We start from the raw sequence: 18,277 nt of genomic DNA, 5'->3' as shown, positions 1-18,277 counted from the left end.
CTTCGAAGTTTTTTAAACATTTGATTTAATGAAAGATTGTATAATGGAGTACCTCAGAAGTTTCTTCAAATTTTTTGGAAGCCTCAGACAATGTAAAACTAATACTTAAATATGAATGACTCAATTTTCCTATAATTTATTTTAGTTTTATAACTTTTTACTTCAAATTCGTTCACTTAAAGCAATTACATTAATAAATTTGTGCTAATGTCTAGAATCAGTAAATTCACGGTCTACGTGAGTTTCCGCGGTTAAACGTTCTAAATCGCTCGTGGGCACATCAATTACACAATCATCAGATTATCAATAGCTATGGTCCGGTTGTTTGTATATACTAGTAGATAACACAAATAGCTAGTAGAAAGCTTCTGATAAACCAGACAATTATAATCTTTGAACACAAATTGGTATGGTTGTAACTTTCACACAGATTTTTCAGATTTATGAAGACCATGATGTTTCACAATGATAATAGTTCTTAGAATCGGATTTACGTGATGTTTTTGATTGTATTTGTTTTTCGTTGAATAATACCCAATACAATACTGTAGAAGAGGTACATATAAGTAATATATAATATTATATTACGTAGTAGAAGTAGAAGAAGTAATATTAGCAGGTAAAAGATATAGATATCCAATAAAATGCAATAAGATATTTCATATTTCATGTATATACCGCTCGTTAAAAGTGTCAAGCTTGCTAATTTTTAAGAAGGGTACAATATCGCACGAGGAACGTTCAAGATTATATTCAACCCTATGCACCTCATCGTCAACTCTATAAAACGATGCTATTTTAATAAAGTTACTAAGAATAGTCGAAAATTGTCTATAAGAGTGTACTTTCGCATGTTCTTCGAAGGATTGCATATGAAGTAAGTTCAGAATTAGACATTAAGAATCTTATCCACCGAATACAATTGTTTCGAAAGAAGCTTTTACCATAAACGTTTATATTACATATGTTATCACATATTTATGTTACATATAATGCAAATTTTATTCCTATTCAGTTTTTATTTATTCATATATGTTATATATTACTTTAAAAATTATAAAAAATTTATTAACAGATATTTCATCTTATATTTGAATCAAGATTATTATTAATTTTTTATATAAATATAGAACGAGAATATATATATAACGATTACTTTTTCGGTTTTTTTCTTTTTTGTATGGGAAATATCTCGACTTATTAAGAATCTTGAAGAAATTTACAATCCTCTCGGTAGGAGATCTCAGGGTGTGACTTCGTTCTCGAACAGACATTAGTCCTTTTAATAGTATTCGACACCAAAGCTTTTTGAGAAGAGAGATGCATGAAGATGTATGCGGTGAATGTCGTTCGCAATAATTACTTCTCAATTTATCTTGCGGTCGGACCACCGACCAAGTTTAGCCAACAGATTTTCAAGATTTGCTTGCATCCGGTCCTCGGCACGTCTCCTTCCCCCACGAGAACTCTTTTCTTTCCACGAAAGCTTTTGCATTTCGTTCTCACTGTATCACGAGACACGCCTTTGGGCAGATTCTTCTACAAGGAATTTTATTCATCGACCAAGTAGTCTCCTTTCAGAGATGGCTTCAGATGAATAGCCTTCGCTATAAACACATTACCAATACGTCTTATTTACGACAAGGGGCGCCCGAGTTTGAGCAAATGTCTGAGAAACTAGCTTGTAGGTGGAACAAAGCTTTTGTTATAGGAGGATTAAAAACAGTTCTTCTTTCTCTAATAAACTTTATCAGTCCCTCAAACTTATATCTTATTACAACATTATTTTTTACGATGTATACGGTAGTAATTTTTATAAAATATAAGTATGGAAATATCCACCGATTGCAAGATTAGTTGAGTAATAGTAAGTATAATAATAATAATAAACAAGGTATTCGAGGACAGAAACATTTACGAACAGATCGGTCGGTATCTCATTACTAAGCTGTACAATTACAAACAAAAAAGATTTGAATGTCTCTCTATTTCTAGAAAGAGAAAAGGTCAAAAAGGTTTACATGCTATTTATTTAAGAAGCCTTCGAAAAAATAATGCTGTCGTAATAATATTCGTGTATTGTTTACGCTCTTACGAAGATCATCGCTCCCCCCTTTCCCCATTCCATAAGCTTTTATAAACTAGTAACATTCTCTCCATACTTTCTCTGTCTAAGACCTGGGTTCCATCAACCTGGCAAATACTTTCCAATTTTTTAACAGAAAAGAGAATGATTAAAAAGAGATTTATCAGGACATTTCGCAAGTGACAAAAAATGCATAATTATTACTTGATAATGGTTACAACTATTGATATGGTTACAAAAATAACAAAACGGATTTCACGATATGAAACGAAGGGCTAACTATTACCAAATGCTAATAAGGAATTTTTTCTTGTATTAGAGCTAGGTAGACGCAAATTACACAATGAAACTTTGGATTACCTGCATACGATGATTTCATAACGACATCATCAAAAATATAATGATGTAATTTGTTTTTACTATATTTTTGTAGAGTTGCCTCATAACAAAGCGAAGAGAAAAACTGTAAGAATTTGAAAACTCGATTACATCGCAATGAATTAACATCGTCTAACTTTGAAAATGGTTCAAATTACCTAATAGCACCTTTACGCAGCAAAAATACACTTCTCACTACCTTCAGGGTTTTTAGTGTACGGATTAAAGTAATAACTCGTCATTTTTTATTTTTTACGACAGCTTGTTCCTTTCGAATATTTGCAGAGTAGTTTTTATTAGTTTTATATAATATAAAATTACCTATTAGGTAAGAACTGTATTTTTACGAAGTCCTTCGGTTATATTTAAGATATTTGTTGCCGATTTAGGTTTTAATTAGCTTTCCACGCATTTTTTTTTTGAGCCTGCTGTTTTCTTCACTTCTTCTTCAGGTACCTTCCTTTTGGGATAATCTACTCATAAAAAGCTTAGAGTTCACAGAAGATTGTAAAACTATATAGAATGCTAAAACTAAATATTTAAAAATTATTTATGTTTTGGGATATACGGGTCTAAAAAAAACAGCAAGCTTAACATGCTAGAAGCTCAACTAGGTCTTCGTGTTCTTTCACATTACCGAAGAACGAATCATACATGGGAAATGAATCTAGGATCCATACTGCACCATCGTCAACCCCTTCAATCGTTGACCATTGTTCAGGTTCTCATTTCATTTACTCTTCCATTCTTGTAGTATATTTCTTTCCCAATCTAATCTTATTTTATAAAAAAGTCTCATATTTATGTCCAATAATATTATCACAAATATATATTCATAATCGTGTAACGCCTACCACTTGCGTTTATCGACAAGATGAGAAAGAGTATATTTTCCTGGTGACTATTTGAGGCGAGGCAAAGTTGAGAACCGTTCTTTTGAAAATACCGGGATGTTGGTCAGCATGTCATGTGGCCAATAGCCAGTGGCCGCGTGGGTGGATGCAGGGTGCAGATGCAAGAGCAGACCAACCCTTCCGTAATAACGTGGAAAGAAGGGAACTGTGCTACGACCCTTCTTTCCGCATTGTGACATGTCGATATAGGAGAATATACATTGTGTTGGTGTTCGCCCATCTCCTAGGACGGCGCATGGTTCAGCTAACGGTAAATGTACGGTAAGGAACGGCACTCGAAAATGTGTGTCAAAAGGCCACAATTTGTGGGCCGCTAGATTCTAAAACCGTGATTTCGACGAACCCTTTCTGTCTTTGTTCGATTGAATTCGTGACAGTATCAGGAAAATTTTTACGATTGATAGCTATCTGTAATTGGAATTAGGATTGAGATCACAGCAGGAAAATATGATAATGCATTTCTTATTTTTTTTTTTTACAAAATATTTTAAATATATTTTATTAAACTATTCTTGTTTGTTAACCAAATTGCATACAAGTCAGAAAATCAATAAAAATGGAGTTGGCATGTTTCTCGTCTGTGATCTTTAATTATAAATCAAATTAAATTGTTGTTTTAAATTAACTGCAAAAGCTTATTTTAATTATCATTCATTGTACGCTATCACATATTATATAGTATAATATAGAAAGAGAAGATTTTTACAAAAGTTGCGATAAATTGTGTAACTAAGCAGTTTTCTTTACTACTTGAGGTAGATCATACTTGCTGCGAATGCATCTGATTTTAACACCTGGAGTATCCTTTATCTTTCCTGCCCGACACAGAACGACGTTATGCTCTTGAAGATTGTGGCCCTCGCCTAAAACAATAAGAAACATAATTATTATAATATTAATATATAAAATGATTAGGAGGTATTATATTTAATGAGGTGGTTATAACGTGTAGGTGTATTTAATAAAGTAACGAGTGGATGAATTTGTAATAGTCAGATGTATTAAAATAAGTATAAGTACAAATATAGAGATAGTGTATAGATTTAATCGTCGCTCGCTCAATGCTATCATACCAATCGTAGAAAGGATAATAATACTGATATCATAGGGAGCACGTTCATACATTTATATCAACGGACGTTACCACAAAACGTTAACCTTTTTATGTAACTCTGGCTAAAGATTAGAAGAAACAGCAATAACAATCTATTCAATGTTCTTTTGTTTCTACACCTTGTAACCCAAAACAAGGTTTGTATTCAAAGGCATAATAATATGGCCAGATTTGAATTTTCCATTTCAACTTAAAGCTTTTTCTACGGCCATGTGCCGCTACATAAATATCTTTTTTTCTCGTGCTTAGCATATTTCTATAGTAGTTCTATAATATGAAATATAAAATGTACTCACCTGGTACAAAAGCGACCATTTCCTTGCCGGTTGATAAGCGGACGATAACGCATTTTCGATTCGCAGAATTAGGTTTTTTTGGCTTTCGAATTACAGTTTGCATGACTACGCCTTTTGCATATGGTTTCCCATCTAAAGGATTTTTCTTCTTCGTATATTTTTTGTACGATCCAAATAGATGCAACCTTGTTAATGATGATCCGAGTCTTATCTGTAAGCCTAATTTAATTAAATACATACTTATAACGTGAGTTTGATAAAACAAATATAAAGTAAAAATAACAAATTAGGAAAACAATTTAGAATTTTTTTTCAAATAAGCTATTAATATGAAACAAATTTCTCTCTCATTCAATATATTCTAAAAATTGATAGACTCCTACTGTTTACTACATTAAGGTATGTTTTTCCTTTTCCCTTCCAATAAATATTCTGATTGAATAAAAATGAAATATCTGCGAATGCTTGTGACGAACAACTTTGTAGAGCGTAACACGTAACTTTTATTTTCCCCCCATTTCTTGAGTAGTTTTGCCTTTCTCTCGCTCGCGTTCCTTTGTCAAAGTTTCAAAGATAAAAACCTGTATTTACCAAACGAAGAGGACGTATTAGGCTTCATGTGGTCGTCCGAGGAAACACCCTTGGTTTCCAAAAAAGTCTGAGGGAAATAAAAGGAGTAGTTGCGAAGCAATTACAGGCGTGATTCTCTTATCTTCGAGACATGTATAGCCGTAAAGGGAAAGTAATTGCTCGGTGAATGGGCACAATTGGATTTTCACTGGAAATTCTTCGATTACGTAACGACAAACCGGGCCCAATTAGCGTCGAGCCTACTTTTCGGTGACGAAATTACGCCCAGAGACACGACTTCTTAACTAATTGTCGATCTCGATAAATTAGGAAACGTTGAGCAATGATTGCCTCGCGAGAAACTATTTACATGTAAAAGAAATAGAAGATCTGAAATAGAAAAGAAATAGAAAAATCTGGACATAATTTCTTCGAAAATAATTGTTCAAAATACTCGATAAAATTTTTTTGGAGACAGTTCTACAAAGATCTCAATGCAGTTTCTTTGAGAATAATTATTTGAATGTCTTCATATAATAATTCCTTATTTCTCTCGGGATAACTTTTCAAAAATTTCGACACAATTTTCACGAGAATTGCGTGAATGGTATGAGAAAAAAAAATCCTACAACATGACTAAGGATTACGACAAGGAAATAGTCCCCAAGGATGACCATGTCCTAGTCAAGGCTATTGTCAACGAAGTCTGGAAAAATAGGAGACCCACTGCGTGGTAACAGTACGGAGAAACTGAAAACTCTTTCGCAAATAATCTTACGAACCGAGGGAAAAGAGGGTTGCCGGAGTTGATGGAATATCAAATATGACGGACGTTTGACATCTGCAAGCCGCTCGTCCAAGTCTAGACCTTTTTCGCTGAAGCGTGTATAAGCTTATTAAGAAACATTGTTACGACGCAAGGTCCATCCATCTTTGTACAAAACGCTACGATCCATGAGATCGCGTAATCTGAAAATGAACAACAATTTACTGTTTGCAAAATTGGAAACAATAAACAGTACATAGTGAACAGTACATGAAATTCTTCGATTGTCTTCCTCTATCTAATTCTTTAAGTCGAGTAGTTATGATATTATGTATGTATGCAAATGGAAGTAGTAATTACAGTCACAAGACTAATGATTATAGGCTAACACGCAATTAATGTTTGCCTGGAGATAATAGACAATTTGTTGGAAAAAATTCATATCAGAAGGCGAAAATACTTTAAAATAGAAGAGTATTATGAATAATAAATTACCACCTGCATGCCAGTCTTCAAAATCATTTTATGAAATTTTTAATCATTTTATGAAATTACATAGAGGAGTGAAAGATACTTTAGAAACAGAGAAGATACGTTAAAGCGTCTTCTATAATTTTTCAAAGAAAGCAGCAATAATAAAATATCAATAAAAAGTTCCCTATAATTACATCGAACATTTCAATTTTCCACGAAAGATTCTAAATATTCGAAACACTCTCAAATCATCGTGCAGAATCTGTTGTTCACAGTCGTAAGAAAGAAATTCGAAGAAATTGGCCTAAAACATTCTTAAATCCGAGAGATTCGTAGTCGAAGTAAAATATCAACGATGACACGACAATTTCGTGATATTTCCTTGGTCGTTCATGGAAGTCCACGATTTAACAGGGTCTGTTAGTCGAGAATGTGCCATTGTTGTTCATTTCGAGATCTGACTGACCACCGTTCTCCAACACGACAGATGTCCAAGCCTGTTGCTACTAATCCAACCTAACTCGGACTTAACTAGTGCAAGAGACCAGCAGAACCTATTATGCATAGAAGGCAACCCTTTTTCTCGAAAATCAATACGCAAGATTACATTGCGAAAATTCACAACGTCGTAGTTGCGCCTTTGTTGCATACACGGTGCCAAGAATCTATCACTCGCTAAATCCGAGGCTTATCTTTCCGGTTGCGACTGTTTAGTGAATGAAATAAACAACTGGTGTAATTGGAAACTGATAAGAAGGCCTTGCTCGGAAAACAAACATTGTCCATAATCTGAAAATATTGGGATTAGTCGAGTTTCAAGTTTAGTTTGAATTAAGGATCTCATTCATTTATGGAAAAAAGGAAAACAGTGAAAAGTGAATAGAAAGACGTTTTTTATATTAGAAAAGGAAGAAAGATAGTGAAACGTGAGAATGTTTAATAAAATTAATGAAGAATATTGTAGAAATTGTAATAGTTTGTTCATGATGTTTGTATTGAGTAAACTAAAGCATACTTATAATTGTACGAGTAATTTTTTACCACAGTTTGCAAATTTTATAGTTATAGTTTTGCATTTATCATAGAAATACAAATTTAGTAAGGAAATTGAAAAATGGAAAATTGCACCCAAAATGGAAGAAGATGAATACGATGATAATAATCTATATAACATATACAACATATACACTTAAAAAGATAATATTGCATGCAATGATTTAAAAAAAATAAAAATGTGTCCAATGATAACATCCGTTCCTAATTGTCGAGAACGAAACTATCCCACGAATGGTCCATTGTATCGTCGCGAAAACTGGGAAAATGCGGATAACAGTCTTACTGCAGGCTGCATCCTTCACAGGATCACATCTGACAACTGGTCAACAACAAATGGACACGTCACCCCTCCGATTCTCAGCGATTTTCGCTGTTGGCCGAGGAAAAGCTTACTTTCTCTCATTCGTGTCCTTTCTTGTGTAGTAGCCGGATCCCTTTTTGCATTTTGAGATGTCTCTTCTTTCTATTTGTAGGCATCAAAGAGGTAAAGCGCTGCGTGTGCTTTTGCATGCCACGCGCTTTTTCGCGGACGAAGAATAAGGGAAGAAAATCGTGGTCCCTTTTTAGGTCGACCACCCCTTTTACTGCATTTACTCCGTTGAGAAAACGGAGATACCGATCTTTCGGAAAGGCTTACAGAAATTCGAGATGTCACTCGAATTCCTATGAAATTGTCTGGCCTGGTTACACTTATGGAAAGTGCAAATAATACCGATGGACCTTCACACGATTTCACGTAAATGGGTCAATGCTGGTTTTGGTTTGCTTCAAGCAAAGCCCTTTTCATCGATATTTTGAAAAACTTCTGTATTTTTCCAAGCGTTCCAATTATTTTTGTTGAATATTTAGGGTTTTGATATTTGCTTACAGTATGATTACGAATTCTTTTACTAACAGCTATTAATAGCAATTTTTTATTTAGTAGGAAATTGAAATTGAGAGATTACTAAGTTCTTATTAATTGATAGATATCTTATTCTGCGATATATTATATATGTAATATTGTCTTTGATTTATAAAATATAGCTTACCTTGTATCAAGCTTCCAATATATGAGTTAGTAGTAGTCAGCACATTTCCTATTCAGAAACAAGAATATTATTTTTATGTTATTACAATAAATTATGTTCTAAATTAATTTTTCCCAATCATAGCCTTATAATATATACTTAGAACTCTGTTAATTAGGGGAATAATACCTTGAATTCCAGGATATGCACATAATCTAGTTAACTGTAGTTTGTTAGCTGTGAAACAAATATATTTTCCATTAAAATCATGTATAAAATTAATATTTATTAAAAAATACGCTAAAATAGCAAGCAAAAATTGATAATTTGGAGTGATACAAGGATTTATTTCTGACAACAAGAACTAATTACTTTTAAATAATATTTATGGTATGTATATAAAATTAGGGTCATAAAAAAATATGAATTATTATTGGTAAACAAAAATTGTGATATTTTCTATTTGGATAATTTAGGTTAGAGGTTAGGTTAGGTTAAGTTAATTCTCTGATATAGTAATCGTACCTATGGTGGAACTTGTAAGACAAGATCTAGCTCCGCTCACCATACTTCTTACTAAGGAATTCATGATTGTTCTAACTTTTAATTGATAACCACACAAATTTATAAAATACAACTTTGCATCTACACTCTTACAATTCTATCTAGCGACAAAACATCGAATCTCGTTACGTCACCAGAGTGAGGATAGATAAAACCCATTTCTACATTATCTTTATCTGGGACACGAACCCTATGACTGTTCATTAAAAATGTTAATAAAAATAATCAACTCTTTCGTTAAAGCTTCAAGAATCTTAAAATTAATTTTATTAAAGTAGGTTATGATATATATTCAAAATTTTACTTAACGGTTAATTACATATAGCGTATGGGGTATAACAGGGAAACAATAATAACACTGATTACAAAATTATTAAAAATTTATTTTATGGTTTGCAGTACAAAAGCTCCTTTCGCCATAAAATATGTGAAAAGACGCAATACCATAAGATCAGAAATCAGATCAGCCAGTTAACACTGGCTTTTTCACCATCCACCGTGTCCTCTGGAGAGTCCTCCAAGACCATGTCCTCCAAGACCATGTCCTCCAAGACCATATCCTCCAAATCCACCGCTAGAGATACGGATGCTTTTGGTGACTACCGGAACGCTGTATGATACACTACTAAGTCCTGTAAGTAAAAAAATAAAAAGAATTTTTTGTCATATTAGTAAACTGACAAGTTACAAGTCATAGATCATCTTTATAATATAAATATAGGAATTATCAAACATATCCTATTGTTTAGAGAACAGGAGTAGCCCTTGCAGAAATTAGAATATATAAGATTAGAGTAAAATTTTCTGTATCGTCACCTCCTCCATGACCTAAGCCACCTCCATGACCTAAGCCACCTCCCAAACCATAGCTGATGCCTCTCTTCTCGATTACCTTTTCCTCGGATTGGGCATACAAGGGAGATGCCAAAGCGAAGATAGCAAGAACAATCTGAAAATAGAAAGTTAACTTGTATGTGATAATCTTGCAAGTATACTTCGTAATACTAGTCTAGCCTATATACTTCGACGTAAACACCTAAGTTCCTCGTAAAATATAAAATTATGCTTTCCTTCGAAAATGTAATTTTGTTAGTTAATAGCTTTGTTTAATTATGTTTAATACCAATCAAATATTTCTTGCTGCTTTCAATGAGTAATTCAAGGTATTAGGGTAAATTCCAGGTATTAGATCCTTATTTGTTAACATCGTGTACGTAGCATATACATTTAACCACTAATTAAAGCGAAGCAGTAATTTAACATTATTATGAATAGGTAGTATAAAAAGATAAAGAGTACAACTTCAAAGGAATTACTCACGAGAAATTTCATGTTGCTAGTGCAATGTAATGTGTAGCGACGGTTGGTTCGCGACTGAAACTGATGCAGTTCGGATAGAATACATCCCTTTTATACTATTCGAGCCTTTTTCTTGCGGTATCGCATCCCGGCGAAGTTGAATTACGCGTGTGTGTGCACTTGCCTACACGCCTTTCTAATACGTTGTTTTCCCGTCGCTGTCTTGTCACGAAAATTTTTCAACGCGAGGCTACCAGCCACCGCGATGATATTAGCCGCACGGTACCGTCAATTCTGTTGGAATAAAATAGGTCAATTGTGAAGATTAGTAATAGATATCATAAAGAAATCGTCATTCATACGCGAAAGGAATAGATTTGTTACTCTTCCTGGTTTTGAAATCGATTTGACCGCTCGAAATTCAAGCAGTCGTTACCACCAAACTTAGACAGTAACGTATACAGGTTCTCTTGCGCACACGAATTTTTAATTAAAGAAATCGCCAAGTGTTACGTTGATTATTTTCCTTTCTCGAGTAAACTTCTCGTATGCCTAGTACCACGTGCTATTATTATTATTACTATTATTATAAAATATTATGATAAGTAATATTTTTAAAATTACGGGAAGAGTGGAATAAATGTATTCAGACAAGTTTGATAACACGTGCGACAAAGTACTCAACTGTAAAATACTCTTGTAAAAACTAAAGCGATAGCTTATCATGTTCTTCTACTCTTATATAGTATTATATTTACGGTTAGCTTAAGGATGGCATCGGATGCTCCAAAAGTGGATGAGCTTCTTTGACATGTCGCGTGTACGATGACCCTTTCTCACTCGATCCAGTTGGCACATCGGTTAACAAGAATTTCAATACGAGACGTTAGCTCGTATTTTCCGCGCATCTCGAATTTCATCTATACTGTGTGACTTTCACTGTTACAACGTACTAAGAGGACGGTTTTCGGTTGCATCGTTACGTAAAATTACGAATGCAAATTTTTATGTTGCATCTTATGGTTACACTTCCTCCCTTGAGTGTTGCGTAGGGACATCGAGTAACAGCGAATTGGACTAAATATTCTGCGTATGAAAAATAGGGATATTGAAGTGACACATCATTATTTATATATTGAATTTATTATCAAAGAATTGCACTCTCTATGAAAAATTATTGCAAATATTTCCTACATCAAATCAGAAATCTTTGTTACGATTATCCTTCTTCTAACACGACTTTTTAAATGAATTGCTGCCACGTTTTCTTACAATTTACACTATCTAATATAAAATGAGTTTTTACACCCTTTATTGTAAGGATTATGGTAAGAACAAGTTTATACTGTTCAAACATATTTTCGTAAATTGAAATTCGAACCCGTATATCATCATGCAGAAGCGCTAGCGATTTAATATATAGGATGCCATCTAAAAGCACTATTAGGATCTCAGACATGGTCCATTTCAATATCACGAAAGGACATTGATGAATGAATTCGTGATTTCCAGTTGCACCTATATTATATCATAACTTCAGAAAATAATTATTAAAATGATCCCCTAAATTCATCGAAATATATATTTGAATTTCAATATAAGAGAGGACGATTTTTCAAATAGAGAATAGAATACCTAATGAAAAGGAAAAGTTTCATTATTCAAAGTTTTGTAAACAACTTTCAAAATGCAATAAATATTTGCCGTCAGAACGATTCCATGCAATATTTTCTGATTGATTAATGGCTCGCCCAATATGCATCGCCGGTTTTAATATCATGTGACTCAACTCTAGAGCTCGATAGGAATCTGAAAAGCAGAAGATATAAAGGTAGGTTGATTTAATCGGCATTTTTCTCGTTTGTTTCGTTGTAAAAGTAATTATATCATTACGATTACGTAAACAGAACGCAGTCGGTAGAAATTGAACAAATTTCTTATAAGTTTACACATGTGCATATTACTAAGTGATTAGTTTCGAAAGGTATCAGAGATCGCGGACAGGGTTATTGTGCAAGATCGATGAAGAGGGTCGCACTCCGCATCATTAGATTGATACCCGGTAATTTGATAAGCGGCTAACTTCGAAATTGCAATCGTGAGCTAAAACGAACCGAACCGTGTAAAGCCTGATAAATTACGGCTACGTTTTACGTTCATTGGCTGTGGTGATGTGTAGCCATTGGGGTTCTGGGACCGTTCTTCTTCTTAAAGTACGCCAGTCGACCATCCGAAGATAATTTAAACTTATAGTACGCAGATTCTAATAAATTTACGAGTACATATATTTTCAAAGATTTTTAATACATTTCATTTGACGTGACTTGACTACAAATTTAAATGATACATTTTATATGACAATCACATGAAATGTGGAAGAAGTGATATATTTAAGAATTATTTTTAAGAATTGAATTAATATGAGTTAATATGAGATGAATACCTTCGTTTTTAATATCGCGAAAATATTTTTTGTTTTATAAAGAAAATAAGAAAATATATAAGATAACAGGGTATGTAATACGTATAACAACGGTGTCAAAGGAGGATAATGATTTTTAGTGGAAATTTTGTTATCGACAGAAAAGAATACTCATTAAATAGGCAACACAATGACCGATAGATGGCACGACAAGGTATTGAAAATAGTGCTAGAGTATTGGTGCTAACCTTTCCGAAGTTATTTAATAAGTGTCAGAAAGAAATAATAGTCATAGTTATAACGTATGAAATGTTATCAAATTGATTTATAAGATTATACATATATTTCTTTTATTAATAAAGCTATATTTGTTTTGATTACTACTTTGCTATAAATATGTTACGATTGAGTATTCTACAAAGTGTAAATGGAGCAGTTTTAAAATTAAACATCAACGAAAATAGATTTTTAACCAAATGTATGAATAATTTAAAGACAAGCAGTTATCAAGTTATCAAGTTATCAAGACAGCAAGTTATCAAAAACAAACAAATTAAAATCTGTAAATGAGTTTAAAGTAATGGTAAACATAAAATCAGTATCTATTTTTGGTTCTGAGACAGTTGAGAATTGTGGAATACAATGCATTGAAGATAATGAAGATTTAAAAATTCCAACTGTAACACACATTGTTAGCAAAACCATGTCTCCCAAAGTAAAAGCTGCTTTAGAGAGGTGGAAGAAAAATATGATTGATATATATGGAGAAGAGCGTTTTAAATCATACTGTAAAGGCATAACATTTGTATGATGAAAATGAGAATTTTAGATATTAACAACTGTTATGTATTTTAGGTATATTGAATAGTGGTAAATTATTTCATTCTTATGTACAAATGATGTTTTCAAAGAAAGAAATTGAAATTCCACCTTTTATCAAACCATTATACCTTAGTATAAAACCATTATTGAACGATATGAAAATTTTTCATAGAACTCAGACAAATGTGATACAACATTGGGATACAAAAGTGTCATAGATTGTATTGCTTCCTTTAGGTATAACAGAGATTGCCTTTATCGTTACTAGGAAGTATAACTTATCATGTGGTCATCAGTATAGTACGCTAGTTTTTAATTTGAAAATTACATTTTTGTACTTTAAAATAGTATTTGTTTAGAGGTAAGACATATTTAATCGACTGGAAAAAGTCAGGGAAACGGCAAACATCGCTTGCAACAACTTATGATGCACCTATACAAGTTGCTGCTTATATTGGAGCTATTAATGCTTTTAATGAATATCCATTTAAGGTAACTAACCTTTTAGAAGTAATATATAAAGACATCCAAATAGTTTTATGCAAATTATGTAATTGCACTAATAGATAGGTAAAGGTTTGGTTACTGTTGCTTATACAAATGGTGAACCTGCAAGTATTCATGAATTGAAGGATGACGCCTTACAAATAGCATGGAGAGAATGGTTGAATAAGTTGGAACAGTTTCATGCAAGTTATTACAAAGGTAGTTTAAATACTTAATTTATATTTGTAAATTAAAATATGATACATATTATACTACTTATATATTTCACTGAACAAGTTTCATAGTATTTTTGCATAAATAAAATCATTATAAAAGATCATATAAAAAGAGAAAGGTGTTTCTTGCTATATACTCTGTACTGTTATCTTATTCAAAAATAAAAAATAATAATTTATATTAATTCCATTTAATATTACAACTTCTCTAACTTTTTATCAACATTATTTAAAAAAATAATCTTTTGTGATATCAAAGTAGAATAGTCATTCAAACAAATTGCATGAAAATTAGTGCGAATCAATTTCTCTTTATTTAACAAAATTGCATAAAAGAATGTCCAGAAAAAACAACCCATAATATTTAATCTTGAAAATATAATTAAATTACGATTTTCATAATAAAATTCATTCTTATGAATTTTGTTTTAAATATCTATATAAAAAGCGCTATCTTTCCAAATAATTCCTCGTGTCTTTTAAATATGTTAAATACCTATTAATATCCCAATCAGTTACAAAAGTTATTACATAATATCTTCTTCTCGAAAATTATCGTTTAAATATAATTTACCATAAATTGCTGTGCTAATAATCGTAACAGAGCCTACCTACGAAAGGTATCAAGAACGTTCCATACGTACGGAGTCGCTTCCCCACCTGTCTACGTTGGTTAACATATAGCAATTATAACTTGGAGCCAGCCACCCTCCGTAGGGCGCGACATTGCCCAACTCTCCGTTACAGGCTCTTATAAGCATGATGCGCAACCCTTCGCATGCCCCTGGGAACCGTAAACTAATGCTGAAGCTATGTAGCGGATACGTATCTTTCATTGTATTTCGCCGTATTTGAATTTTCGAGTAATTCTTGACCATCCAGATTAGCGTGGCATATGGCGAAAGTTAACTACAGCAGCAGACGTCGAAAAGCTTGTTTACGAATAAGCTGATAACGAAATGACGCGATTTTGTTGTGTTGTTTGCTGCTTAATTGGCGTTTAATCTGCTCGTATTCGTGCATATAATCTCACGGGTACCTTTACGATACTTATATGGAATTTCGGGATAATAATGCTGCTGTTTATTCATTTTACATTAAAATTAATTATTAGAACGGTAATTAATGAAATTTACAATTAGTAACTAGAATTACAAGTAGCATTAATACAAAAATGATTGGAAGTAATAAATCGGAAAGGAATTCTGTTTCATATATTAACAATAATTCTTGGTTACAAATAACAAAAATTATATTGGATAAATATTTAAAAGAATGTAATTGAAGATTATTACGTTATTTACTCTGTTCTCTGGACTCAGCATTGATAAATTTTCGTTCATTTTGATCATTACGAAATATTCAACGGATTATAAAGGGTGAAAGGTTTAATATAATGGAAAATCTAACGGCAGTAACTTTGAATATATTATTCAAGAGATTAAAATAACAGATAAAGTGAAACATGTCTTAAAGACCAAGATAATAATAATTATTCAATAATAAATACGACAATCCTTTCACATTAGGGTATTTGTTAACATTTTAAGTTGTGGAATAGTGTAATACATTCTAAAGTTCTTTGCATCAGTTTCAAGATAAAAAGAAGATAAATCCAAGCAATTGTTATTTCTTTTGGATAAAACAGACGTGTAATTTTCTATTGTCCTTTGAATTAATTAAACGATCGCTCGAAGAAAATCACGGAGGATACTTTGTAGCTGAGAATCTTTCTCTTCACAAGAAACTGGAACTATTTCGACTGAAATTATGAAAAGCGTTCTTATGAGATTTACGTAGTTGTCCCAAGATAAGAAGGCTGTTTCCATTTCTTTGCGTGGATGGCAACTCGGCCAACTTGTAATCTCAGCACGCGATGAGCCGGAACACAAGTTCGTTCTTGTTCATCGTCGTCTACATTGCCAAGGGTGTACCACGAATTCGCTGAATTCAGCATATCCGTACTATCTTGCATTCTTATGTTTCTTTCAGAGGGGATGAGACACTTGTTTGCCCCGTATGCTATCCTTTTCTTTCTCGAATGATCTGGAGAAAAGTGAATCATCCGAAAGCTTTTTACCGTAAAGAGTGGCGACATGGAGTGAAATTGAATTTTCTCATGAATGAAAGCATGGATAAAGCTCACATACTATTACTGTTTTCCTTATTCATTGTGGCAACAACTTTTAACCCTGACGTGATTTTTAAATTTTTATGTTTCGATCTTTCAAACATTTGCAATATTTTAGGAAGATGTTTAACATAACATTGAAACGAAAAATTATGCATACTAATGTATTAGACCGCAGATGTTTATGCATTTATGATAAATTTAGATATACAAGAACGTATATATACATATATATATAGTCGTAAATTGTATTTTTTTCTTCTTATTTTATATATATATATATATATATATATATATATACTTACTATATATATATATATATATATATATATATATAGTAAGAAGATATAGTAAGAAGAAAAAATACATTTTACGACTGTAAAAAGGATATGACGTATTTTTATTCAAGACATACGTATACACAATATCTTCAATTTTCGTTGCTAAAGTATAGAATCATAATTTACAAGTAAAATTAAGAAAGAGATATAGTAAAATTATGCTGAATATTAATAGGTGAATTTTTAATCTATTGCAGTCTGTATTTTATACGTAATAGTATTATGTAAATGCAGATATATTACACACGGTCGATTTTTCATATCCTACGATGCAGAATCCGCTGCTACATGTATTTCAAACTACGTTCAATATTCATTTATAACTCTACGATCAAGCAGAGCTTCATATAACGTCTTTTTTCTTATTTTCATTTATGTATAATTATTCTCTTGTAGGTTGACAGGCAGATCGAAAACATTCCGCATAATACTATTAGCTTTAAGATTTTCAGAATAGAAAATACAGCTGAAGCGATTATTCAACGTATTTGATGTCTAGTCACAGTTATGGTTGTGTTATAAGGTAGATTCTAAAAATATTATGCTATAGAGTACTAATGTGCTTAAGGCGCGTTCGGTAGAAAGATAATCATATTTTCGGATTAGACGTTTAGCGAACAGTAGCCACGAGACTGTCCTAAATCTTCTAGCTAATCCTTGCTGATCCTCTCGTAACAGGGACATATTTTCATTGGTCGGTCAACCCCTGGTGTGAACCACCCTCCTTGAACGAGATGAGTTATGAAAACGATAACTTTTACAGAGGGAACCTCCTACGGTTATATCTGTCGAGACAGCAACAAGCTGTAGTTCTACACATTAACGAATTTATATAAAATCTTTTAGAAGCAATACTTCTATGTAGAAACCTGTAATATTTCAAACGATTTTTTATAGATTATACATAGCACAATTAAAACGATTAGTCAAGGCTCATTAATGAAAGTATAGCAAAGTATTTTCAAAAATGCATCATCTAATATATATAAAAGCTGTTAAAAGCTTAAACGTTAATATCGTGAAGTACGCTTGTACTTAGAATTAATAAGGAATAATCAGGATGTGACAAGCTGAGATATTATGAGCGATTAACTTAAGCGCAGACGTTATTCTAGACTTTGCAGAAAAATGTTTTACAGAGAACGCTGGTGATACTTCTAAAGGATATACAGGGCGGTTAAAATTAATTTTCTGTTCATTTTCAAAAATTAAAAAAATTAAAATCTGCAAAAAATTAAAATCTAGGAATTCGAAAATTTGACGATTTAACGATTCAAAGACTTGAAAATTTGAGAATCTGAGAATTTATACA

General features: G+C 32.4%; 3 protein-coding genes across 4 annotated transcripts; 1 reads left to right on the top strand and 2 right to left on the bottom strand.

The window, feature by feature from the left end:
- Positions 1 to 3,863: 3,863 nt before the first annotated feature.
- LOC100740230 (40S ribosomal protein S12, mitochondrial) lies at positions 3,864 to 9,380 on the bottom strand. 2 transcript variants are annotated; one of them, XM_012390541.3, is made up of 5 exons: positions 9,196 to 9,380; positions 8,854 to 8,907; positions 8,686 to 8,733; positions 4,789 to 5,007; positions 3,864 to 4,241 (listed from the first exon to the last, which is right to left on the bottom strand). In XM_012390541.3, the coding sequence occupies exons 1-5, from the start codon at positions 9,251 to 9,253 to the stop codon at positions 4,108 to 4,110; spliced, it is 513 nt and encodes a 170-aa protein (XP_012245964.1). In that variant the 5' UTR covers positions 9,254 to 9,380; the 3' UTR covers positions 3,864 to 4,107. The 2 variants fall into 2 exon arrangements, with proteins under 2 accessions (XP_012245964.1, XP_033179053.1); XM_033323162.1 differs by having other exon boundaries at positions 8,854 to 8,901; positions 9,190 to 9,367.
- A 231-nt stretch (positions 9,381 to 9,611) lies between these two features.
- LOC105681335 (acanthoscurrin-1-like) lies at positions 9,612 to 10,810 on the bottom strand. The gene is made up of 3 exons (XM_024370552.2): positions 10,549 to 10,810; positions 10,045 to 10,177; positions 9,612 to 9,860 (listed from the first exon to the last, which is right to left on the bottom strand). Exons 1-3 carry the CDS (start codon positions 10,558 to 10,560, stop codon positions 9,715 to 9,717), a joined length of 291 nt encoding a protein of 96 aa, XP_024226320.1. The 5' UTR covers positions 10,561 to 10,810; the 3' UTR covers positions 9,612 to 9,714.
- A 2,337-nt stretch (positions 10,811 to 13,147) lies between these two features.
- LOC100742602 (mitochondrial genome maintenance exonuclease 1-like) lies at positions 13,148 to 14,585 on the top strand. The gene is given in 6 exon segments (XM_012390542.3): positions 13,148 to 13,452; positions 13,454 to 13,743; positions 13,805 to 13,960; positions 13,963 to 14,008; positions 14,131 to 14,263; positions 14,338 to 14,585. Coding segments are annotated over 6 exon segments (888 nt in total). The 5' UTR covers positions 13,148 to 13,345; the 3' UTR covers positions 14,494 to 14,585.
- Positions 14,586 to 18,277: the final 3,692 nt, after the last annotated feature.

The sequence above is a fragment of the Bombus impatiens genome, unplaced genomic scaffold (genome assembly GCF_000188095.3).
Source record: "Bombus impatiens unplaced genomic scaffold, BIMP_2.2 scf_0815, whole genome shotgun sequence".
NCBI lineage: Eukaryota > Metazoa > Arthropoda > Insecta > Hymenoptera > Apidae > Bombus > Bombus impatiens.
This window is presented reverse-complemented; position numbering and strand designations above follow the sequence as displayed.